This window comes from Triturus cristatus, chromosome 4_2, assembly GCF_964204655.1.
Source record: "Triturus cristatus chromosome 4_2, aTriCri1.1, whole genome shotgun sequence".
NCBI lineage: Eukaryota > Metazoa > Chordata > Amphibia > Caudata > Salamandridae > Triturus > Triturus cristatus.
The window spans coordinates 667009150-667036107 of NC_140586.1; the positions used below are offsets into that span (position 1 = coordinate 667009150).

The window sequence follows — 26958 nt, forward strand, 5'->3', positions numbered from 1 at the left end:
GGTTCAAACTGGAATGGCATGGTGAGCAGAAAAACGATGGATTTAGGGCCAGATCTCTGTACTGGAGTGAATGTATGATATTGTTCTGCATTCTGTCCATCAATTGGGGTTTTGCATTTGTCACCACTAGTGGGACGGGTATGCCCAGACGTGGGTCCTGTGCTCTCCATGCCACTGGAGTCAAGCTATCCTGGCTGATGAAGGGGGAAACCTCGAAACTGGTCCTAGGATGCTTGTTTCCAGCCCAGGAAGGACCTGGCCTGGCAATTCAGGCTCGACTGTTCCCATTGGGCACAGGGTCAAGACTGATTTGCATATGGCTGGGTTCAAACTGGAATGGCATGGTGAGCAAAAAAACAATGGATTTAGGCCGAGATCTCTGTACTGGGGTGAATGTATGACATTGTTCTCCATTTTGACCATCAATTGTTGTTTTTGCACCACTCATGCAGAAGGCATGAGAGGAAGTGAGAAAAGCCCTGTAGGAGAGATCAACGGTGGCAATCATTGGCACTTAATGTTAAATTGTGCCCCCCCACCGGTCTGCTGGTTGTCTGTCGCCCTGAATCATTGTTTATTAGCCTACTTGTTGTTTTTGGTTCACCCAGGATCTGAGAACCTGGATTTTCCAGTATTTTAGCGGCATAGTGGGGGCGGGAGGAGAGTTGAAAGATTCCTCCCCCTCTGTTGTTCATATGCCAGTATTGGCACTAATAAAGGAGATGGGGGAAGAGGAGAGATGTGCTGGTACAGACTAGTGTAGAAGGATGCGCGCAACGAGTTGCAGTGCAGTGCAAGTACGGAACTAAGGTAAGGCCCAAGTTGGGCCGCGATTTATTGCTATTAGAAATAATTATAAAATACATTAGAATTTCACTGTTGAAACATTTAAGTGTCTAGGCCTAGAGAACAGTACAACTGCAGTACCATGAGGTCCAGCTGCCTACGTGGGGCAGTGTCACAACAGCGAACAAAGCAGCGGACAAAGAGATTGGGAAAAGTTGATTCTGTTTCAATTTGTGGAGGGGCAGGCACTCCAATTGGGGAGAGGATAAATCCAGTGATTCCAATTGTGACCTGCCCTTTAGTTGACCAGCATTCAAATATTGGTGACGAGAATCATAATGAGGCCTTCCAGCCAACTATCACTGACTATTTTAAATCTTCAGAGAAGATCAAAACAAGCAAAGTGGTCCTCGGGGTTCAAACGAAAATGGTCAAAGCCACAACACTGACAGAATTAAGCCATATAAAACCAGTTACAATAACACCCATTTGTAAACAACTCTTTGAGGAAGTCTCAGTGAAAAAGCATACAGCTGTTGGCACAAGACCTTTCTGAAGTGTGCAACGTAGCTTCTACACAGGCATTGGGCTATCATTCTTTGGTCGTAAAATCTCAAGTTCAGCGCTCCCTGTACTTCTACAGTAGAAATTAAGACTAGAAATATAAACAGTGGGATCAGGAATTGGAAAATGACAACCACTACTGATAGCAACGGATCAGCGAAAAGGTCCGCAAAGGTTGATAACGAGGGCGTAATCTCAGATAGAGCTGAATTGGATTTTGGCCAGGCAATTAATATTTCTTCAGGCACTGAGTCAACCACAAATGACAATGTATTTCTGCCTTCCATCATATTGTCTCCAAGAAAATCAGTTGTACAACAGGGACCCAAACTATGAGACCAGAAGCGTTTTCAAGTCCCAACAATTTTAAAAGTGGAATTAAAATAGATCCCTTGAGTCCAATATCCACAACAGAAGGATCAAACCTTGATCTGAAACTGGCTTGGATCCCTGAGGTAATAGACATTGAGGTGCCGATCACGATCCTGGAAAAATTTTCCCCGTACGACTCGTATCCGGTCTTTTTACCATACGAATCGTACAAGTGCCGTACAAACCGCCAAGTACGATTCGCATGGGAAAAACTCCATTCGAGTCGCATTGGGAATAATTCCCCACACGTCCTCAGGTCGGAAAATGTGTCCGACACGTCCCCGGACGATTTACCGTACAAACGTGAAAAGTGAAGTCCGACCGCGCAAGTTCGATCCATCCCGTGCGTCCGATGTCACAACCGTATGGAAAAAAACACTGTCCGCACCGAACTCCCATTGCAACCATGGAGACATGTGCCCGCATACGTGCCGAACCACCCCCCCAGCCCCCGTGCGTACACGCCTAACCACCCCCCCAGCCCCCGTGAGTAAGTGTCGAACCCCCCCGTGTATGTACACCCGTGTACGTGTGGAACCCCCCCGTGTATGTACACCCGTGTTCGTGTCAAACCCCCGTGTATGTACACCGTGTATGTTCGAGTCGTACCCCCCGTGTATGTACACCCGTGTACGTGTCGAACCCCCCGTGTATGTACACCCGTGTACGTGTCGAACCCCCGTGTATGTACACCCGTGTACGTGTCGAACCCCCCGTGTATCTACACCCGTGTACGTTCGAGTCGTACCCCCACCCGTTTATGTACGGTGCGTACCCCCAGCGCGTAGCATACACGGGTGGGGGTACGACTCGAACGTACACGGGTGTACATACACGGGGGGTTCAACACGTACACGGGTGTACATACACGGGTGGGGGTACGACTCGAACGTACACGGGTGTACGTACACGGGGGGCTCGACACATACACGGGTGTACATACACGGGTGGGGGTACAACTCGAACGTACACGGGTGTACATACACGGGGGGGTACGACTCGAACGTACACGGGTGTACATACACGGATGGGGGTACGACTCGAGCGTACACGGGTGTACATACACGGGGGGTTCGACACATACACGGGTGTACATACACGGGTGGGGGTACGACTCGAACGTACACGGGTGTACATACACGGGGGGTTCGACACGTACACGGGTGTACATACACGGGTGGGGGTACGACTCGAACGTACACGGGTGTACATACACGGGGGGTTCAACACGTACACGGGTGTACATACACGGGTGGGGGTACGACTCGAACGTACACGGGTGTACATACACGGGGGTTCGACACGTACACGGGTGTACATACACGGGTGGGGGTACGACTCGAACGTACATGGGTGTACATACACGGGGGGTTCGACACGTACACGGGTGTACATACACGGGTGGGGGTACGACTCGAGCGTACACGGGTGTACATACACGAGGCGTTCGACACGTACACGGGTGTACATACACGGGGGGGTTCGACACGTACTCACGGGGGCTGGGGGGGTGGTTCGGCACGTACCTGGCCCCCTTATCTGATCGTTTCGCGGCGTACTTCGCTTTTCCGGCACTTTTTGGGTGCCGTGAAAATATTGCCGTCCGGACTGCTGTCGGGTCGAATCGTACTTCCTGGGTCGTGAAACGCTGCCTGAAAGCGTCCCGACGTCACGTCGGAGCATTCCCGGATCACATTCGTATGTATATTTTCGTCGGACGGTGTTTTTTACGATTCGTACGGAAATGGTGTTTCCGTGCGAATCGTACTTCCATGTTTGTACAGTTTTCCAACCGGGTACGAGTCGGACGGAGAAAACGCTCCGACCGACGGTTCGTACCCGGTTTTTCCAGGATCGTAATCGGCACCTCTATGTGCTCATGTGCCATATAAATCATAGAATGCAGACTCTATGACTCATCCTCTTAATTCTGCTGATCTACCATTATTAGCTAAACATGACACACATTTTTCTTTGAGAATTATGATAGGGCAAGGAAGCATTTCTAATTGCGTCCAAGTCTCTCCGGCTGCTCCTAATGAGAATAAAGCTAATCAACAAAATGTAATGCAAAACGGTGAGGAAAAGTTCAAAATAGAATCAATACAAAAAACCAACAAACCAACTGAAGCACATTTTCTGTTCCGAAGAAAAATTATCAGATTTTTTAATTATCTGAAAAATTGCCTTGCATATCCAAAGAAGGGGACAAAGGAATGACCGCTAATCTAGGAAGTCCAGATATGTTATTTTCTCTTAAGGATGCTTCAGCCAAGCCTATATTTCCCCAAAATGGAAAACGTTCAAATAGCTGTGAGTTGGTACAAGACACCATGCAAAAGCCTCCACCAGTAAATGGAGCCATTCAGATATTGTTAGTGGACAAAAGAAAAGATCATCAAAGTAGTTCTAGAGCCATAAAGGAAAATAAAAATACATATTTATTTTCCTCCTCACCGTCTGGAAAAACTCAGCCCAATCACATGAAGTTACATCTGAAAGAAACTGTGAACCACAGCCATGTTGTTACTGCAGAAGATGTCAGAGACACAAGAACTACAACTACATCACTTTCCAACCATATATCTATGATGACATTAACTGGAGTCAGCTGTACCGACTTTTTTGCAAAGCTTTATACCCCATTGTATGTCACAAGGGGCCCACATGATATCTTAAATCGTAGCAATATATTGAAGTTGTTAGCCTCAATCCTGGAGCTAAGCAAATTAACATCAGATGCCTTAGAATCAGTCCCATTCAAACAGGACCCTAAAAATCCTAAACTTGAGGCAATTTGTATCTTTTGGCACAGTGAGCAGAATATAAACAGAATTCTTGAACATAATTTACAATTTGAGAAATGTGGCATTGAAATAAGGAGATGCAAAGACAGTGGAAAATAGATAAATTCAAACAAACCCAATGCAATATGGAAATCATGGGTGAAAAATCAATATCCTGAAGGAGCAATGGGCCCGTTATCCAACCCCGAGTTCTCTTCCTGCCTTAAGATCACAAGCTGCAGTTCGGGTTCAGGAATTGGGAAAGAAATACAAAATATTCAGCCCCAAGAGATGACTATGCCTGCCTCCCAAAGGCACTTAGCAAAGGGAATCTTGATAAGAATGATTGAAGGATGAGCAGTCTGGTTAAAAAGAAAGAACATGCAACTATAACCATCTGCTCATGGAATTTTCATGGCCTTGCAAGGCTGTTAGAAGACCAAGACACAATAACTTTTATTCAGAATTTTAAATAATTAATGTTCCAGGAAACTTGGAAAATGTGTAGTGAGCCCATCATTGAATATCAAGAATATGCTAACCTTGCAAGTCATTCAACTGTTATGACCTTGCAGAAGGCGGGCTTTCTATCTATGTGTCATTGATGTCATCCATCATGTAATTTATTTCCAATTGGATTAGCTATTATGCATAAAAATTGATTTTCAACTACCGATTATTTTTCTAACTGCTTATTTGTGTATAAAAAGAGTAGTAAAGTCAATGCAGCTCACTGTCTTATGGGAACTAATGAAAGCCCTATCCTATCAATATCCTGCAAACAGTCTTATTATTTCGGGAGATTTTAATATTCACCTGTTTACTGGGAATTCAATGAAGATGTTTTGCTCCCAGTTACAAAAAGGTGATCTTATGCTGCCTCAGGACGATATCCAACATACTAAGGCTGGTGCTCCAACATTTAAAAATTCACAACGACATTCAATCATTGATTACACTATTATTTCAAATGAATTGTTGACCAACCTTATTGGGTTTCAAGTGGCCCCTAGAGTGGAAAGTGACCATAATCCGCAATTAATTACATTATCATTGGCAGTGGCTCATTTACGAAAATCAAGAACTCTTTATTCAGAGCCTATCACTTATAATCTGAAAAGACTGGCATGGCACTCAACAAAACAAGAGGAGATCTTGGCCTTTATAGGTCCAACAATAAAACTAGCCCTGAATGATCATCAACCTGGAAAATCAATGGTAGAAATCTGGCTGTGTCTTTGTTCTTCACTAGTGGATCGCTTTCTGGCAAAACCAACCTCTAGGGGAATATTAAACCAAAAAGAAACACCTGGTATTCATATAAGCTACCTCTACAAAAGAAGGCACTTAATAAAGCTTCCTGGGCAATTTGCAATCAACCAAATAGTGACGTCAAACTCACTAAATTATGCTCATTAAAGAGCCTAAGAAAGTCTTATAAGAACGAGATCTGGAAGGCTAAAAGGGCACACATGAAGGTTCATGGGCTAAATTACATCATGCTAGGAAATTCAATAACCTAAGAGCATTTTGGGGTACAATCAATGACCTTGAGTACGGCAACAGGAGAACGAATAGTGCCAACATTACCGCGTCAGTTTGGGAGTCTTTTATTTTCTCTCTGTAAGGGGCTTCTCTTATAAATGCTCTAGGTTCAGATATTGACGTATGTATGTCTGCTTCGCCAACTAATATAAGCAGTGAGGATTATGAAAAAGAAAATCCTAGTGGTGATCAAATGCTAGTGTTACCACAGGAGAATATGGTAAAAGCACTGATAAGTAAGATTTAATCAAATGGGGTTCCAGGCCCAAATGGGATCCTGAATGCAGTATTTAAAGCCAAGACAAACTGATGCTCAAGATTTTTATCGCAATTATTTGTAGATGTTATCACATCTAATTTGGTCCCAGAATCCTGGCAAGCCAGCATAATACAGAGGATTTATAAAAGTCGCCCACCTGACAATCCAGATAATTACAGGTTGATCGCACTAACCGATGTAGAGGCGAAAATCTTTGCAAAACTTCTACTCAGGGGTCTGGAAGAATGGGCGACAGAAAGGAAAGTAATTCCAATCTTCCAAACCGGATTTGGCAGGGGGCAGTCATTAATTACAAGCTTGTTACTACTCACTTTGATGGTAGAGAGAACAAAATATAAAAAAAATTATATTTGTTTTGTAGATCTAAAAGCTGCATTTGACTCTGTTCTTCATAATTTACTTTGGGCAAAGTTATCAGCATGGGTCGTACCGAGAGTGTGTTGTTAGATATGAGTAAATTGCTTTATTCAAATACATGGGTACAGGTTGAATTGGGTGGTGGAGGTTGTACAACACTTTGTCTTGAAACATACAGTGGCCTCAAACAGGGCTGCGTACCCGCCCCATGTCTCTTTAATCTATTTATGGCTGATTTACCATATCATCTACAAAATGTTAATGTGCATTCTCCAAATAGCTAAGATAAAGGATCTAGGAAAGGAATACAATAATGAAACATAAGAAAGAAATTTCAGGCCAAAACCAAACAAGAGTTGAGAATATAAATTGCCAATTAACCCTGTCAAATGCTTTTTCAGCATCTAATGCAACAGCAACTAATGAATGTTTATAAGAGTGGGATTTACTAAGAACATTAGAAAAGAGACGGGTATTATCAGAAAGGTGACGGCTCTTGATGAAACTGCATTGTTCTTTACCAATTAATTTAGGTAAAATTTTGTCCAGACGGAGTGCGAGAATTTTCGCAAATATCTTGTAATCCAGGTTGATTAAAGAAATAGGTCTATAATTTTTACATAAAGTGTGATCCTTATTATCTTTGGGAAGAAGACAAATTAAAGCCTCCTGAAAGGAGCCTTCAGATTTTTGGGATGTTATAAAAAATGAAAATAATTCGTGAAGTTTGGGAACAAGTAGATTGGAAAAATGTGAATAAAATTCTATTGTGAAGCCGTCTGGCCCAGGAGCTTTCCCTTTTTTAAGTACCTGAATGGACTCCAGAATATCTTTAGGGTATATATCAGCTTCTAAGGAGGAGAAATCTATTTCTGGAAAGGAAGGAGAGGGAATGGAGGACAAATAATGATCAATGTTAGATAATAAGGGAGGGGATTCCGAAGTATAACGTTTTTGATAAAAGTCAGTGAATTCTGTCAGAATATCTTCATCTTTATGAATTGTGATATTAGAGGAGGTGACAATAGATTCAATTTTTGTGTGCGCTCTTTTTTAACTTTGAGATAATTGGCAAGAAAGTTTCCGGCTTTATTTTGTGCGCTATAATATTTAGCACTAGATTTAAGTAGATATAAATTTGCAGATTCCGTGGAAAGTTTATTGAAAGAGAATTTGGCCTAAGAAGTTTACCCAAGTCAGATTGAGATTTAGTTAAGTAATAAGAATGCTCCAATTGTTTAATTTGCGTATTAAGTGATTGCAAGAAATGAGAGGCCGTGCGTCTTCTTTGGGCAACAAATGAAATAATGGAATCTCTAGAGGCAGCCTTAAAAGTGTCCCATAACAGTTGAGGGGATATATGAGGAGATTCATTGTCGGTAAAAACAGGGATGCAAAATCAAGGAAGGCTGATTGTAAAGATTTCTAGAGCTGATGTCATGGGATGGTTACTTAGCTACAAGAAGAATGTAAAGGAATGGAGGTTGACATTAAGAGAATATCACCCCAGTCGTCTAAAACAAGTTATCAACCAAGAGAAATCAAATGTTTCAGATGTGGTGCTCCAGGGCATATAGCTACTAGTCTTAATTGTGCTGCAAGAGGGACATTATGTAGAAATTGTGGTAAGAGGGGACATTTCTCTAGGATGTGTCGAACAAAGGGGATTGGAAGAAATAAGATTCAAGAGGTAGAAGATGTCTGCGAATATGTCGACGATATCTTTTTAATGGTTAATGTAGATCATGAAGAAGTTCCGGTAAATGAGGTCAAAGAATTGTCCAATACTAATGTGAAAATGGAAAGTACGGATGAATTAGAAAAGCCACACTGTAACATTACGCTTGATGGAAGGGAGATTAGAATATTAGCAGATTCAGGAAGTTTATACACTCTTGTGTCAAAAAATTCCTTTGAAAAGAATTGGTCGGAAGATCATAATTTGTCTATATGCAAATCAGACATCCGTGCAGTGGGTTATGCTGGAAAAAGAATAGAAATTCTAGGAATGTGTTGGATGACTTTAAGGTTTAAGAATGAAGCAGTGAGGGGAAGAGTCTATATTACGGACTTTGGATCAGATCTCCTAGGATGGAGACATCAAAAAGATTTAAACATCATCATTGATCCAAACGCCAAAGAACCAGTTATGGTCTTAGAAAAAACAAATGTGCAAGATGTATCTGAGGACGGGGAATTGTTTGATAAATATCCCAATGTGTTTTCTTCTAGATTAGGATTGTTAAAGGGATTTTCACATAAGATTATTTTAAAGGACAATGCGAAATCAGTAGTCCACAAAGTAAGAAATGTACCTAATTTGATGCTAGAACCTCTACGTCAAGAGATTGATAATTTATTAAATCAAGGTATCATTGAGCCAATAGAGGCCTCTGAATGGTTGGCTCCGATTGTAATTGCGCCAAAAGATGGAAAAAAAATTCGCTTATGTATTGACTTACGCGATTTAAACAAAAATATTTGGGTAGATAGGGAGCCTTTACCGAACATATCTGAAATGCTATCAACTATGGGAAAGGGACAAGTTTTTAGCGTTTTAGATATGTCAGCAGCATATCATCAAATTAACTTGCATGAAGCATCCAGGCACTTAACTTCTTTCGCCACGCCCTTAGGTGCATTCAGATATAAAAGGATGCCATTTGGTCTAGCATCAGCTTCAGCTGTCTTTCAGAGGGCGATGAAGAGTATTTTTGGAGACATAAAAAATGTATGGTGTTTTCAAGATGACATTTTGATTGCAGGAAGAGATCATTCTGATCATGATAGATTATTTGAAGAGGTAATGAGAAGATTGGAAAAACACAATTTAACTATAAAGAGAGAAAAATGTCAGCTGAGAAAGGGTGTGGTTGATTATTTGGGGCACGAAATAAGTACAGAGGGGATAAAACCGAAAAGAAGTATTGTTAAGGCTGTGACTTTGGCACCAGAACCCAAGAATAAGGATGAATTGAGGTCATTTCTAGGTCTTGCAGAATATTGTTCAAAATATGTTAACAATTTTGCGGAAACTGTTGAGGCCTTAAGAGAAATTATGAAGAAAGGTGTCCCATTTGAATGGTCAGAGAAATGTAAAACAAGTTTCGAACTGGTAAAAAAGAAAATTTCTGAAGCACCCACGTTAGGACGGTTTGAAGTTGGTGGGAGAACGTTTTTAACCACAGATGCTAGCCGTGTTGGAATCGGGGCAGTGTTGTCTCAAGTAATTAAAGGTGAAGAAAAAATTATTGGGTTTGCAAGTAGAAGGCTGCAAGGCGCAGAGAGGTCATATTCAGTGATAGAGAGAGAAGCGTTAGCGTGTTGCTGGGGTATGTGTCATTTCAAATTTTATTTATGGGGTATCCCGTTCAAAGTACGAACTGACCACAAGCCCTTACTATATATCTTTAAAGGAGGGAAAGGTTTGGAAGGAAGTGTGACACCAAGAATCTCTAGATGGTTACTATCGGTCATGGAGTTTAACTATGAGGTGGAATATGTTAAGGGAGAAAAGAATGTGATTGCGGATTGTTTATCGAGGATGCCTTTGGAGGAAGATTTTGATGAAGTATGTGGTGATGTAAGTGGTGATGTATGTGGTAATGTAGGAGTGTCTGCTTTGTTGTCTGAAGATTGGAAGAGAGCTATGAAGAATGATCCGGTGTTGGAAAAGGTAAAGTTGAGAATTGTTCAGGGCTGGAATGTGCATGATTGCAAGGATTCAGATTTGATAGAATTCTTTAAAATTAAAGAGGAGTTAAGTCTTTGTGGTGACAATATTATGAGAAGATGGCAGATCATACCTCCAAAAGAGGTAAGGAAACAGATTTTGGAGATAATTCATGAGGGTCATCCAGGTCAAGGGATGTCTAAACGCAGGATTAGAGAATCGTTCTGGTGGCCGGGGATTGATAGTGAAGTTGAGGCCTTGGTGAAAGATTGTCAATTTTGTGTGAATAGTGACAAATCAAAGATTGTGCGTCAACCTCCTCTAGAATGTTCTAAGTTTCCGTCAAAACCTTGGGAAAAATTATCCATGGACTTTATCGGTCCGGTTAATAAATTAGGAATGAGGGATAGATTTATCTTAGTCCTAGTTGATTATCATTCCAAGTGGTTTGTAATACAGACCATGGGTGAAATTAGTACAAGTAATGTCATAAAATTTCTTGAAAAGGTTTTTCTGGAGGAAGGATTGCCGGGCAGTATTGTGACTGATAATGGGGTGCAGTTTGTATCTAGAGAGATGGTAGATTATTTGAACAAGTTGGGAATTGTACATGAGAGAGTGGCTCTTTTCAGACCACAGGCTAATGGTTTAGTGGAAAGAACTAATCGAATTGTTATGGAAAACATACAATTATCACTTGCTAATGGATTGTCATGGAGAGAAGAATTGAGAAAAATGATGTGGATGCACAGGATTACTCCACATTCTAGTACAGGAGTAGCTCCTTTTGTGTCACTTAAAGGAAGGGAGCCTGGGAAGAAAGAGTGTCCTGTATGGCTGTGCAAGAAGGAAAAGATATGGGTTGATCGGGAGGAAATGTTGAAAAAGGTGCAAGGGAATCAAGAAAGAATGAAAGGGTTATATGATTCCAGAAAAGGTGTAAAAACAGTCTGTGTTCAAAGAGGTGATTGGGTAGTAGTGCGGAAAAACGAATGGGTTCGAAAAGGGGAAAGCAAGTTACAAGAAACCTGTGAAGGCTCTTCTTTTCACTGATGTAAATTTGGGATCCAATAGGAGAGAGTTATTAAACCTCCATCTCCTAGTACCTTTTATGTAGGGGAGTAAGTCTAGGCTTAAGGAAACTGGAGCATGGTCAGAGATTAAAATAAAGCCTATATCAGAGTGGATAATGTGTTGGGTCAAGGCTTTAGAAATAAAGAGATAGTCAATCCGGGATTGGGAGGAGTGAGCAGGTGAGTAGTACGTGTACTCTTGTAGCGTAGGGTGGCAGGGTCTCCAGGACTCAACAAGAGATCTTTGAGATATAGTAGAGGTAAATTGAGTGTGCATGGGAGAGGGTGAGAAACGAGAACTGGACCTTCTATCTAAAATAGGATCCATAATCATGTTACAGTCACCCCCTAAAATGCGATAATCATCAGTATGTTGCATCAGTGAAGCGAGGATTTGGGGCCAAAACAATTTGTCTTGTATAGTGGGAGCATACAAATTAAAAATTGTTAAAAGGATTTTATCAATCAACAAAGACACTGCAACCCATCTGCCATCAGAACCATTATCTTGGTTTATGAGTTTGATATTTAACCGTTTATGGCAGAGAATAGCAACACCGTTACGTTTCCCTGAACCAGGAGACGCAAAAGCATGGCCTACCTAATTACGACGTAATTTCAGAATCTTTTATATGATTTTCTTGTAATAACACAATGTCTCCTTTTAAATTTGCTAGATGAGACAAGACTCGTTGTCGCTTAATGGGAGAGCCCAAATCTTTAACATTCCAAGATAATATATTTAACGACATCTAAAAATATAAATTATAACGAAAAACTTTGAGAAGATCAATTATGTACATGAGTAGAGAATAAAATATCATATGGTAATTTGAGAGATTGAAGCTTGAAATAGAGGAATATTGTCAGAATAAAGCCGAAAAATATGAAATAGTAAAGAATAGTAAAATAAGGAAATTGAAGTAAATACTAAGAAGAATATAAGAAATAGAGAAAGGAGCAAAAATCGGAGGGAAAGGAAAGATAGTGCAGGAAGAGAAAGAAAGTAAGAACATAACGCATAACAAAGGAACCAAACAGAAGAAACAATTGGTGACAAAATATTGTAACAAAAGACACACCACAGAAAGACAATACGAACGGGGATGGTGGTGCCGCATAGGGAAGATGGAACGCTGAACGGAAGACCACAAGACGAGACGACAAGAAGGGGAACAGCTTCCAGGAAAATTGAAGAGAGGAAACAACGGCGAGGGACCACAAAACCGTTACCTAATAAATGGAAAAAAGAAAGGCATTAACAAGGAACATATCAATACAACAAGATGTCACATAAGACAGAAGACGGGAGAATAGTCACTAATAAGAACAAAACAAATAACAAACAGAATCATGCTGGGATATATGAGCCTTTCACGGTCGAGGTACTTCCATGGAATCCACTCTACAACTGTTCAAGAATTGTTGGAGGAGTGCAGGATCTTCATAATTAGTTGTTCTGTTATAGTAAGTCACTTTGAAGAGGCAAGGGTGGAACAAGCCATATCGAGCTTTCAGGTTACGTAGCGCAGGTCTCATCTCCAGAAATCTTTTCAAACGATCCGCTGTTGACTTGGCGTAGTCTTGGACAAAAAAGAGGTTAGATCCACTCCAAGAGATTTTTCCGCGTTGCTTGGCAGCATGTAGGACCTTGAGCAGATCTATGTACTCTAGAAAGTGCAAAATAACTCCTCTAGGTTTCGCAGAAGATGATGGAGAACGAGAGATCTGACCTAGACGATGAGCATGCTGGATATTCCAAGATGGGCTGTCAGGAAGACCCAGAAGAGTTGGCAAAAAAGTTTGAAAAAAGGAGATTGGGTTAGAGCCTTCAAGGCCCTCAACTATGACATAAATGCGTAAATTATTGCGTCTGTTGCGGTTTTCCAAATTTTCGATCTGCTGCTTGAGTTGTTCTATCTCTTTGGATATATGAGGAACTTGACTTGTAAGTCCTTGCACAGAATCAACACGTTTCTCTAGGTCCCCAACTCTCTGTTCTGTGAGCGACCAGTTAGCCTCGAGATTCTGCGGGTATTGTTTTTCTCCATATGTGGCTTAAGCGCACAAATTTCATCAAGGATGAGCTCCATGGAAATTAAAGATGATGAATTAGTGGGGGAAGGTGGATTCACTTTCACTCGTTTGCCTGATGCAGACGCCAATGCAGAGGGTATTTTAGAGCTTTGTATTGCACCTAAACAAGGATTGGAAGGAGCACAGCCATTAGAACCAACAGAGTCATTGTTATTTTCTTCCATGGGATCTTGTAGGACATTAAACGGGTTATAATCCTCTAAAACCGCCTCATTGGAGTGAAGCGTTCCACTACGGTTAGTGCGAGGCATTGCCATGAAGAACAGCGAGAGGTGAACCATCTTATGTGATGTGGAGAAAAATTAGAACCACTAAAGTCAATCTGGTGAACGAGATAAGGAGGAAAACAAACTATGATAATCCAGAAGACAGCAGCATAAATAAATAAATATTAGGGGTCAAATGAAGGAAAAGATTATCAAAAACGGAGGAAATATGGTTTCATGACGAAGAAAATGATTTTCCTGTGAGGAGAAAACATCCCACAGCGTCCAGCGGGAAATTGCAGGAGCGCCGAAAAACAAAAAAACAAAATGGCGGCCGCGACGATGCGCTGAGTTGCGGCCGGTAAATAGCCTAAAATGCATGCGCAGGTCTCACCATGCGATTCCCCAGCGGTCGCATACGTTAGAGCTCAGTTTCCGATGTTATCTCCTGCTAACAGCCTGGAGCCGTCCCGTTGCCTCGTGTCCCGACGGGGCTCTCGGGAACAGTGGCCATCTCCAGAGGCTCCAAAGCCACGCCCCTCAATCAATCAGTTATTTTAAAACGCAGCAAATCACCCATGAAGGTCTCAAGGCCCTGGAGTTGCTAGCTGCTGTTTGGTGATTGGTTCATTTGAACAGCCAGGTCTTGAGTCCTCTCCTGAATTGCTGGAATGATGGGGTGGTCCTGAGGTGCAGGGGAAGGCTGTTCCATCCTTTGGCCACCAGGTGCAAGAAGGTGCATCCTCAACTGTTGGTTTGGCGGATCCGGGGTGTGTCTGTTAGAAAGAGGAAGGCAGATCGTAGGTGTCTAGTCACTTGGTGGAAGGTCTAGCGTTTGTTGATGTATGCTGGCCCTTCGTTGTGCAGGAATTTGTATGCTTGGGTCAGCATCTTGAACTGGCATCTCTTCTGAATCAGGAGTCAGTGTAACTTCTTGAGGTGGGGTGTGATGTGGGTCCTTCTGTGGAGGTCGATGATGAGCTTTGCTGCTGAGTTTTGTATTGTGTGTAGTCTCTTGAGGAGGCATGCAGTGATTTCTGCGTAGAGTGGGTTCCTGTGGTCCAGCTTGCTAGTGATGAGGGCATGCGTGGCAGTCCTTCTGGCGTTGACTTGGAGCCACCTGAAAATCTTGCGGAGCATGCGTAGGGTGTGAAAGCAGGTGGATAAGACTGTGTTTACCTGTTTCTTCATAGACAGCTTGCTGTCCAAAATGATGCCAAGGTTATGAGCACAGTCTGTTGACCCTGGTGATGGGCCAAGCTCCGCAGGCCACCATGTGTTGTTCCATGGTGAGGTGTTATTCCTGTGTTGAGCTTGAGAAAGTTGTCCTTAATCCAGTCGATGACGTTCACCATACATCTGTGGAAGTTGGCTCTGGCGGTGGATGGGTCTTCTGACAGTGGATGAGCTGGGTGTAGTCGGCGTAGGAGAGGATGTTGAGTCTGTGTGATCTGATGGTGTTGGCCATGGGGGTCGTGTAGGTGTTGAAGAGGATGGGGCTGAGGGACGATCCTTGGGGACGCAGCAGATGATCTTCTTGAGTTCCGAAGTGAATGGTTGGAGACGGATTCCCTGGGTTCTTCTGGTGAGGTATGAGGTGATCCATTTGAGGGCATCTCCCTGGATTCTGATGTGGTGACGTCTGTTGGTCAAGCTGTGATGGGAGACGGTGTCAAATGGGGCTGACAGGTCCAGGAGGATGAGGGCTGCCATTTCGCTGCAGTCCACGAGGGACCTGATGTCGTTGTTGGCTTCGATCAGAACTGTCTTGGTGTTGTCACTGGCTTGAAATCCGGATTGAAAGGAGTCCAAGAAGTTGCTGTGTTCGAGGTGCTTGTGAGTTACTGGTTGTTTGCCTTCTTGAGAACCTTTGCTGAAAAGGGGAGCATAGAGATGGACCGGTAGTTCTTCGGTTCTGCTGGATCAGTGTATGGTTTCTTCAGGTGGGGCCTCACTACAGCGTGTTTCTAGTCCTCAGGGAAGGTGACCGAGGTGATGGGGGTGTTCAGGACTTTCTTGAGCTTTTCTCCAATCGTCTTACTCCTGAGGTTGAAGATGTGGTTGGGAAAGGGATCTGTGGGTAGACAGAGTTTATGATGGAGATTGTGGCTTCAGATGCGAGAGGGTCCCAGTGGGTAAGCAGGTGTTTTAGGTTTGTGTTCATGGGTATAAGCAAGTTGATGCTGTAGACAGTGTGGAGTTGAGGTCTGAAGTTTTCATAGATGGTGGATATCTTGTTGTAGAAGAAGTCAGCCAGGGTGTCACAAAGTTCTTGGGAGGGGATAATGTCCTTCTCGATGCCTGCGGGGTTGGAGAACTTCCTTATGATGGTGTTGCATAGGAAAGCTGGGCAAATGTTTAATTATACTCACATCACATATATTTCCTTTATCATCTATTTCCTCAATGGGCCCATATCATCACACTAAACTGTCACTGGTCCTCCAATGGATCTTTTATGTGAGCTTACAGGGACTTGGATATTTAGAGAACATGAGGCAAACCCTGATGAGGACCTGGAATAAGAAAATGCCAGAATAATGCTAACAACATATAACTATCACTTCAGATATTTTTATTGATAAAACTTACGACAAAAAAGTTCACACCAAGAATGACTCGAATAAGATATATTTTATCATGTAAACCATTTATCCAAGCCTCAATGTGAATGGTTGAGAACATAAATCGCAATATAATCAGATTTGAAAGAAATCATTTAGTACAATTAGTCACACAATGTCATACAGATTCAACAGAATAAACATTTGCTGGATACCTAGGAAAGACGAGAGAGAACATTGGAAAAACCAAGTTTCAGCATTTAGGTTATACAAACCAAATATGCAGAGTCGGTGCGCAGTGAGTCACAGGAATGAGTCCATAAACTCTTCAGCTGAAGAGTTGTACCTGAACACTTTACCAGCTGGCAAATTACAGGTTTGAGTCAGTTCGGAAAGGTCAGTTCAAATGGGTTTGACATATGAAATGAAATCAGAGTTCAGTCCGACAGCATACCAGGCAGGAAAATTGAAATGACAACCAGCCCCTGACTTCTCCTCCAATGGGGAAATTATACTTCCAAAAGTTCTCAGTTTATACCCACAAAGTATCCTTTCCATCGTACGATATGGTTTCCATTGGTTGTCTACAGCGGGCTGCTCATGGTGTGAGCAATACCTCACTAAGAAATCAAGAAGCATTAAGTAATCCTTTTGCAAAATCATCAAATTCAATAGTTTTATAATTCCATCCTTTCCTAGGAAGTAACAAAATTCATTTTTTTCATTGTCCATTCCCACATGCTCTCTCTGGGTTTGCAATTGTATTGATACGTTTCTGTCAAAACAGATTCAAGAGAGAATCTATTGTTTTAAGCCTAAGAAAGAAACTTCATAAAAAGTTCTCACAGCGTCCAAAATGATTACTTTAGCTAGTTTCTGCTTTTCAAACGAGGAAAAGAAAGCATTTGAGGCCTGTTGGACTTGGCCCTTCTTGCAGGGTCATCCCTGAACTTTTTGCCTTCCTCCTATATTTCTTCTGACCTGTTGTTGGCTGTTTTATGACTCTGGGCACTTTACCACTGCTGATCAGTGCTAAAGTGCATATGCTCTCCCCATTGTAAATTAATGTATAATTTGTGATTCCATGATTGGTTGGTTTGGTTTACCTGTCAGACCCTCGTACAGTGCACCAGGAGTGCCCAGGGCTTGTAATCCAAATACTGCTGGTGGGCTTGCAGCACTGGTTGTGCCACCCACAGAAGAAGCCTGTAAACATGTGTCTAAGGTCTGCCACTGCAGAGCCTGCGTGCAGTCTGGTACTGTCATGCTGACTGGGCAAGTGCACCCACTTGCCAGTCCCTAAACTTCCCTTTTCTTCATATCAGACACCCCTATGGTAGGCCCAAGGGCAGGGTGCATTGTAAGTATAAGGTAGGACATCCCCTGGTGTGTGTGGCATGTCCTAATAGTGAATTACAGCCATTTTCGTTTTTCACTATTACAAGGCTACCTGTTCTCCATAGGCCAGAATGGGCAGTTTGGTTATTACATCTTATAATCCTAACTGACTCAGGGAACATGGTAGAAATTCGAATTTAGTATGCCTGAACTCAGGATGATAAAATACACCTTTTAGTGAAGTTGGTTTTAACATTCTGTGTTTGAAAATGCCACTTTTAGAAAGTAGGCATTTTCTTGTCTAACCATTCAAACCTGCCTCTGCTAGGCTGTGTATTCCTTTGTCTGGAGTTTGAGTGACAGGGCTGGGGAATGCCAGGAGACAGGATGAGGTGCCCCAGGGGTGAATAGAGAGATCTGCATCCAGATGGGTGGGAGGAGTTGCACCTGGGACCTGAATAGGGCTGTGCCTGCCTTCCACAATGCTGGCTCCACCTCCTGTGGAGCGGCAGATGTCTCTGCCCTGCACAGTGAATGAAGAGGAGGAATCCTGTCAACAAAGTGCTCCAGGGCTGTACTTGCCTTCAACAATGCTGGCTCCACCTCCAGTGGGGCGTCTAATGTTTCTTCCCTGCACTGTGAAAGGAAAGGAGAAGTCTGGTAAACAAAGTGCTCAGGAACTGGTTTGGACTGGGCAAAGGCCCCTCTGCCTTCAGAGGACAAAGGATTTCTGGGTATAAAGATTGGGACCCTGATCCCAAGAATTTAGATCACTTTGGGAAAACAAGAAGAACCTCTGCTGAGGGAGGAACCAGAAGAAGCTGAGGAGGAAACTATCCCTGAACCTGGGGGATTGGCCTGCAGTGGTTGCCTTACTGCCAAAGAGAGGAGAAAGGAACTTTGTGTGTACTTTTGCTCAACTTGTGAAGGATCTCCAAGGGCTTGGAAAAGAGCTTGCCTCCTGCTGAAGTCTCAGGAACAACAGACATCACCCCCCAGCTCCCCAGAGTTCTTTGGAAGTGCCTGCTGCTGTTGTTGGGCCTTCTGAGGGACTGCGTGTTGCAAGGAGCTGGAAGCGCGACTCAAGAAGGAGAAGCGTGCCGCCGTCACATCTCGTAAAGTGTGTCGCCGCTGCAGCATCGCATCGAGCGGAAGCGTCTCGCATCATCCAGGAAGTGTCTCGCAACGCCGAAGAAGCGTGTCGCCATCGCAGCCATCGTAGCTGACGCATTGCACCGCATCAAGAGAAGAGTCTCGCACCGAAGAAGAAGCGCGTCGCCATCGCAGCCATCGTAGTTGTCGCATTGCACCGCATCAAGAAAAGCGCCTCGCATCCACGGAGAAGCGTGCCGCCGTCGGAGCTGCTGTCGTCGCATCGCGTAAAGGGGTGTCGCCGCTGCAACATCACATCGAGCGGAAGCGTCTCGCAAACGTCGGAGAAGAGTGTCGCTGCCAAGGCCGCTGTCGTTACATCACGTAAAGGGTGTCGCCGCTGCAGCTGAAGCATCGAGTTGAGTCTTCTCGCAACATCGGAGAAGCGTACCACATCTGGAAGATCTTCACGTCATTATTTCTTTGCACCAAAATCTTCAACGCATCAACATCGTTGCAACACTTTCATTGCCCTGCGTGTCGCATCTAAAAGGTACATTGACTACTATGTACGACTACTGTACGAGCGAGCACGATGCGAGCTACATGAAATTCACTGATTCCGGGTACGAACCGCTCCATACGTCTCGGTCGTAAGCTAACCGTGGTGTGCAATGGTTGTGATTCACGACCGAGCCAGTAGGATGCACGCATCCAGGTGGTTGCCTTTGGGGGTCCGCGTCGGACCCTCTGTCACCTGCAGCCCTACGACTCGGACACAGGGGGAGACCCATGGGTCTCCCCAACACAGGCATGTACGGTGCGGTTGGCACCGACGCGTACCCACTGTAGGGGACGCCCTTGTCCGCGACGTACCCATTCAACCAATGGGAGCCCATGTACGCATCGTACGACTGGCTCCCATTGACTTCTATGGGAGTCCGACCGAACCGAGTCTGGCAGCATACGGCCGCATCGTACTCGCTCGGTCGGACTGCAGGACTCCGGCTTGGTTGGAAAACACTCCGGATCCGGCTCGGTCACAGTGCTTTCCGACCCGGATCGGAATCGGCCGCTTAGAAGTCATCAGTAGCACATTTTATAGGTTAACTATGTTTAGATTCTTAAACATTGATTACATTGCATGAGCAAATACATTATTCTCTTTATTTACGTCTTTCACATTTTCACATTTAATAAACCTTTCTACATGCTATTACGATGCATTTGAAAATCTCATGTTTTTTGTCTTCAAACATTTTTCACGTTTTATCAAAATTATTGTTGTAAATCTCATTTGATGGTGATAATTGATAGAGGCAACCGTCATTAAACTTTTATGCTCCATCAATGTGAAGAGCACCTTGCCGTGGTTTGTGCTGGCTTCTCTTACGTCTGCCAGGGTGTTCTTCTTTGTCTCTTTCAGGAGGCAGTTATACTGGTTGAGTGTTGTCTTGAAAGTGGTATGGTATCCTGTCTTTTTGCTGGTGTGCCACTTCCTCTCTAGTTGCCAACAGTTGAATTTGGTGGATTTCAGCTCCTCAGTGAACCAGATGGCTCTTCCGGTAGGTCTTTTCGGTTTGGCTGGCTTGGCAAGAGTGATTTTGTCAGCGCATTTTGTGATCCACTAGGAGAAACTCTTAGCAGCCTGTTCTGGGTTGGGTGATGTGTCTGGCAGGTGGGAGTAGAGAGCGTTGGTCAACTGGTCCTCTGAAATCTTTTTTCCAGTCTCTGCCCCTGTTGCTGGAGGCACGATACCTGTGTCGGTGGGTCCTGAGATGGTGACGTGGACGTTGTAGTGGTCAGTCTAGGTGAGCTGTGCGATGTTGTTGTACTTGACTGTCGCTGGAGGTGAAGATGGGGTCGAGCATGTGTCCTGTGAAGTGGGTGGGGTCAGTGATAAGTTGCTTGAGGCTGATGTTGCTCATGCTTTCCAAGAGGTTGCTTGTGTTGGTATTCCTGGAATCATTGAGGTGGGAGTTAAGCTCACCTAGGAAGATGCAGTGCTCAGAGTCGATGGTGATTGGGGCGATGAGGTCAGGGATGGCATTGCAGAAGCTGGGGTGTGGTCCGGGTGGTATTTAGGCGAGGGTGCCTCGGATGGTACTTTTTCTGTCTGTGTGGAGTTGGAAGTTGCTTCCTCAGGAACTGCACTCCGGAGATGTACAACATAATATGAGACATTTGCTCATAAAATTATGTTCCTTATCACACTGCATCAGAACTTCCAGAAGAAATCGTTCAAACTAATACAGCAGGTACATGATGGAAAGTTTAATTCACAATACATGCTTTCTAATACAGTTTGGCTCTCTGTATAGTGTGCCAAAATGAGGTACACTGTGCAGAGAGTCCAGGTATCCTTTATTCATGTATTGGGGCTTGCTTTAACAATCCCAAGGTGCTCTATTTGTGGTAGTGTGGTCGCGCAGCCTTAGGCTTATCAGAGGCATTTGTTGCACACACAAAGTCAATAAATGAGACACACACTCAATAGGGAAATCTAACACTAATTTAGAAAAAGCAGTCACATTTGGGGCATGAGCCTTGAACCCTGTAAGGTTATCCTATGGGAGAAACATACACTGCAGAGGGGGTAATTGCAATCCAGTTACAGGGTTGTTCTTCTGTAAGTAGGGGCCAAGGTTCTTAGAACTACCAGCAGATTTGGTTTACCTGCCCTGGTGTGTCCGGTTACAAAAGTGCTGGTCGCAAAGGTAGCCTCAAACACTACCGCTGAAGGTATGGAGAAAACCTGTAACAGAAAAATACTGCAAGAGGGGATTTGGAGACAAGTCTGTGAGAATCCAAAGGGGGGGCTTGGGTTCTTGAGTGTCTCTGGGGCAAGGGTGCATCTTCCTTAGGCTCCAATGTGGGTTGAGGGTGCTCTGGTTTAGAGGTGTTTTGTCTGGCGGGTCGCTTGCACTACAGGCTCCCATGTTTTGGGTTGACCTGGAGATGGGGACAAAACAGGACAGCAACTCTGTTGGAATAATCACTGCTGTGCTGTAACGATTTCCACTTTGCCTTGGCTGACTGTTCTGAGGAAATGATTCTATGCTTTTCTGAGCTACCCTGCTGCCTGCTGATCTCTGCCCTGCTGAGGACAAGGACTGGACCCATCTCACTTGAACCCAGAGTGATTCCTAGGGCTTCCCTCCTGTTTTCTCTGGGACACAAAAGATTTCCTGCAATCCTGCTTGTGCTGATGGACACTGTCATCTGTGAGTCCTACCCTTCTCCGAAGTGCTTCCTCCAGTCCAAGGCCTCAGAAGTGGATTCTGCAGCTGATTTCTGCAAAAACCAACGCATAGCCTCGACTGTGTGAGAATACTGCCGCATTAGATAATTATTGTTTTACGTGCACAACCTGGTTCGTGGTGAACATTAAGGGTGGTTTATATTTCTTATGTGCTCCTGGGGTATCGTACTCCGATCCAGTACATAGAATCATACAAATTATCTGCGTATCCAATACTAGGATGTGTCCCCTGGGCACTATTCACCCCTCTATAGGGTTACTTCGGTAATGAGATGAATTTGAAACACTAATGGGATAGTCGTGTAACCCTACATACATGATGAATAATATATGAGCCATGGATTACAAAATTGAAAAAAGACTACAAACTCAACAGAATGTATTTGTTCACACTGTATTGGACATCAAATTTGTCTCATTACCGAAGTAACCCTATACTGCCGCATTGCCATTCGATGCATATGCAAAGGCTGCTTGGTGACAGTGGATCCACAGCTTGCACGGCTCAACGATGACGCTCCATGTGGCTCGACAATGATGCATTTCATTCACTTTTATAGAGTTCGACGACGACTCAGGACCATGTTTTCTTGGCTCAACAATGACACAGTAGGCTCCCAACGTCAACACTTGCTCCAGCCAAGGTATTTCTTCAGCTGGACCTGTGTGGGTCCTGTATCCAGCCTGCCCTCCAACGCGGTCGGCCTGAAATTTGAACTGGTCCCTCGAGACCTCAAGTAACCTTTTGACCACTAGTGACTTCTAAGTGCAATTTTTTCATTTATTCTTTGAAAAGTCATCTCTACTCCTACTGTTTGGATTGTTGTAATTTTGGTCTTGTTTTACTCAGATACATATTCTCTATTTTTCTGTGTGGAGTCTTTTGGTGGTGGTGGTGGGTGGTGGGTGTCAAGGTCAAATGCTCTACACATTAACTCATAAGTTAAGCCTGTCTGCTCTGTGCCAAGCTACCAGAGGGTGAGCACAGGTTAATTTATGGTGTGTATCTAGCTTACCCTGGCTAGGATTGTGGTTCCTACTTTGACAGGGTGCAAACCTCTGCCAACTGCCAGACAACATCCGTGCATGTCCCAATCTCTGGCAGTTTAAGAAACTCTCAAAACCTGGTTGATCTGTCACTAACCATCGATCTCTGTTCTGCTCTGTCTGATATTGAGGCGCCGAGAGATCCCCATGGGGATGATTAGTTTGCGCCCTACAAATAATAATAATAAATAATAATAACTAGAGAACCAATTTCTAACATCAGGTGAATTTGAGTTCCTGGTGTCAGGGGGCCACCTAAATAATGAATTTAGGGGTGTTAAAGGGAGTGAAGGGTAGTAGCCAATGGGCTTCTTACTTTTGGGGTAACTACACCCCTATATGGCCACTTCTTGTAGGTAGTGGGAATGACTCTGTCCCAGAGTTCCTAACTTCACCAAAAACAAGATGGTAGAATCCTTTTTTCATGGAGTAAAATCAGGCAGCCCACCTTAGGTGTGTTTATTAGCCTGGTGGTGCAACACTCCTGGTTGCATAGCTAATTTCCTAGCTGTCCTGGTGCCAAATGGGCCTCGGGGCAAGGGGTGGCATCTCCCAGGTCTGGTAGATGCCAGGGTCACATATCAAAGGAGGCAGGGGCTTTGAAGCCCCTGGCCTTGATATGCTAAATCACTAGCCATCCTGCTGAAGGGGGTGAGAAACACCTTCATCTGGGACAGGCATTGTTTCTGGCCTCAGAGAGCATGGACTCTCACCTGCAGGGGGTCAGAAACATGTCTGTGGTGGCAGGTTGGGCAAGACCAGTCAGCCAGGACATTAGATGGGGGTAGGAATTTTAGGGTGGACCACTAAGGTGCCCTCTGGGTGCATGTCATAATACATCTTGTACTGGCAAAAGAACAGATTTATTAAGACAAGGAGTTTGATACCAAACACCATAGATTTCAGTAAAGCCATTATGTAGCTGGGGAACTCATAGTCACCAGTGTCCAGTACATATACTTAAGACGGCTTCCTTATTCACTTGTCCCATCTAGCAATTGGACTAGACAGCACAGGGGCAAATCTTCTCATGTGGATATAGCCTCACATGTAATATAATGCACCCTGCCTTAGGGCTACAAAGCCTGCTGTATAGGTGACTTACATATATTACAAGCAGTGACTCTGGCATGGCTTTCAGTAAGCGTGCCATGACGTGTTTGCACTCACGGTTTGCATCATGACAGGCAGTCTACAATGGCAGGATGCATGCAATTTGTATGTGGGTTCCCTAGGGTGGCATAATACTTGCTGCAGCCGTTAGGGACCCTCTTTGGCACTTATGCCCTAGGTACCAGGGATACCACTTACCTGGTAACTGTTAGACCATTTTAGCTTGTTTTAGGGAAGGAGCACTGGCACTGGAGCCTGGTTAGCAGGGACCCAGTGCATATGAGTCAAAAAATATCCGTACCAGTGGCAAAAAGTGGAGATGACCATGACAAAAAAGGGGCACTGTCCTACATGGAGCTTGACAAGCTAATCCCTAGACACTCCATATATTTTTAAATAATGGTGTCTCATACAAAAATGTTGCTTAACGATACTGCATTATTAATCATGCATTTAAAGAAAATAATAATGACATTTTAGGTGCACCATCATTAGTTCATCGATTACAACTTCATGCATAATTAAAGTTATTAATTCGCAGCAATAATTTGTTGCCCAAAATAGCACATCAGAAAAAACTTGGACACCTGTCCCAGCAGTGGACCCAACCTGCAATCACCATCTCAAGCACTGGTTTTAGTTAACTAAGACTTCAGAACCTCGTGCCTTCTATGCCATTAGCCTTATATTTCCTCCAATCACAGCTGGCAAGAATGTGTCTCGCACCACAAAGGAACCTGGTGGTCCGTATGGCTTTTTTTAAAAAAACTCCGAAACACGAAAGAGTATAGTCATCCTGTGACATTAAGGAAACAAACCATTTCTTTTCCTGGATGGAATTCACAAACTGAATAGTCATTAATGGGACAGAATTGTCTTCATGACAAGGGAAATTGTTTTAGTAGCTTTAGGTTGTTTCCCAAAATGCAAACCGATGCAGGCTTGTTTATAGTAAATTGGTATCATTCTACAATAAATATTTGTTTGCATCTTCTGCTTTTAAAGTCTTCCACTTGTATCATCATGCTACATTTTCTTTCCCAGTCACTAAATATGATACAATGTGTAAAGACTTCATGTAAAGCAGAAAACACTATTGTTCATTCCCAATCACCAACATGCATTTTTTTGTCAGGCTAACTCTGGATGGATCACTGTATATCCCGGCATGAACTTCACTCAAGAGGATGTGGACATGAACCATCTCTGGTACTTCCACACAACCATTATAGGATCAAAAGGCCATGACAACTTCCGCTTCTCTGTGACTGATGGAGACAACAACTCTCCACCAGAGGACTTCTTCATTTCCATAAAAAATATGGACAAAGGTAAGAAATATAGTCACTCTATCCCCCTACTCTTCATTAATTACCGAAGTGTCCTGTAGAGAAGTGAATATAATTGGAATTAATTGGAAGAGTGGCAGCAGCTGTTGGAACAATGAACTCATGCGTATTCAGGTAAAAAGTACTGCAAATTTATATCGGTAGAGCATGCGGGAGATTCAAATCTGAAAGCAGTAAGCTGGCACTGAGGTAAACGGTGAAGGCACCATTCGAGGAAAAAAACTTATCATTTGGGGTTATTAAGTATGTATTGTTTTCCTCAGGCAATATGTGTGTCTAATTATTGTGCATTCCCGGCATTTTTCTAAATGTTCGCAATGATTTCAAATAGGGTTAATTTACAGGTATGCGTCTTAATATCAGTGTATTTTTCAACTTTGCAAATTGATTATTTTAAATTCTGTATTGTTCAATTCTGTGACATAAACTAATTTGAGGTTTTCGAATTTCATTAATTCTTGTTTGGGCTGCAGTTATAACTGTATTAAATGCAGTAGATTTTGTGCCCAAGTGAAGTTGTTTGGTTGGTTTATCATTAGTTGCCCGGCTGGTTTGACGGATTTTTGCACCAGACTTTAACTTGTTGTTTTATCATTTATGCCAAGGTATAGTTTAAGGGATGGCTCAGCATATGCTGAAGCTCAGAAAGTCTCTGCAAGTCTCAGTAACAGATTGTGCATCTGAGGCTATGATTCAGTTGCGTTTGTTTCCTGGTGCAAATGGAATTTCTGGTCAGAAACTCTTAAAGAGACAGTTAGTTATAGATGCCTTACTTTAGAATTTCCACCAGGCATCAGACTGGATCTAGAGATTTTTTCTTTAGCAGTACCCATGCGCATCGGTAGGGGGCATCAGTTGACTCCGCGTCCGGCGTCGTGGTCGTCAGAATGACGTTGCGGTGTCTACTTAGACACCGACGCAGATTCGGAGAGAGCTACCCTTCTGCCACTTTTTTGGCTAGCCTTTTTGTGATGTTTTGTCGACTTCTTTTCAAGTATATCGCCTCCTGGTGCCTGAGGGATGTGCCAACAAGATGATGTCAGTGAAGGAAACACACCTTGTGTATCTGTGGTGTCTGGAGCGGTACCAAGACCCAAAGTCATGCTCCGACTGCCAGGCCATGGCACCAAAAACTTTGCAGGAGCGGTCCCGGAATTTACTGGAGGCCCAGCGGTCAGCTCCGCGTCGTTACAGGTCTTGTTCGAGAGGAAGGTCTAGAGGCCATTCGCAGAGCCCCTACTCCTCGTCACACTCCCAGTCATCAAGATCATCGGGTAAATCCAAGCACAAGAACAAGGCAAAGAAGCACATGCACTCTTCGCCTCCTCCCAGTCAGTCGGCTGACATGACGCAGGTTTCAGAGCATGTCGTTCCAAGGCCCCGTTTGTGGTGCCTGATTCAGGGACGACTCTGCACCTCCCCCCCCCCCCCATTGCCGGGAGCTTGAGCATCCC

The 26958-nt window shown here is 43.7% G+C and overlaps 1 protein-coding gene and 1 long non-coding RNA gene across 2 annotated transcripts in view; one reads left to right on the forward strand and one right to left on the reverse strand.

The window, feature by feature from the left end:
- LOC146834868 (FRAS1-related extracellular matrix protein 1-like) overlaps positions 1-26958 on the forward strand; it is a 991143-nt gene that overhangs the window by 551924 nt on the left and 412261 nt on the right. The window contains exon 23 of the mRNA XM_085602468.1: positions 25291-25486. Coding sequence (XP_085458594.1) covers positions 25291-25486 — 196 coding nt within the window. The remainder of the gene's footprint in view (positions 1-25290; positions 25487-26958) is intronic.
- The window catches only part of LOC146834869 (uncharacterized), a 110508-nt gene that overhangs the window by 49928 nt on the left and 33622 nt on the right, over positions 1-26958 (reverse strand). Inside the window, exon 2 of the long non-coding RNA XR_014960664.1 lies at positions 12519-12669. This is a non-coding gene — a long non-coding RNA (uncharacterized LOC146834869). The remainder of the gene's footprint in view (positions 1-12518; positions 12670-26958) is intronic.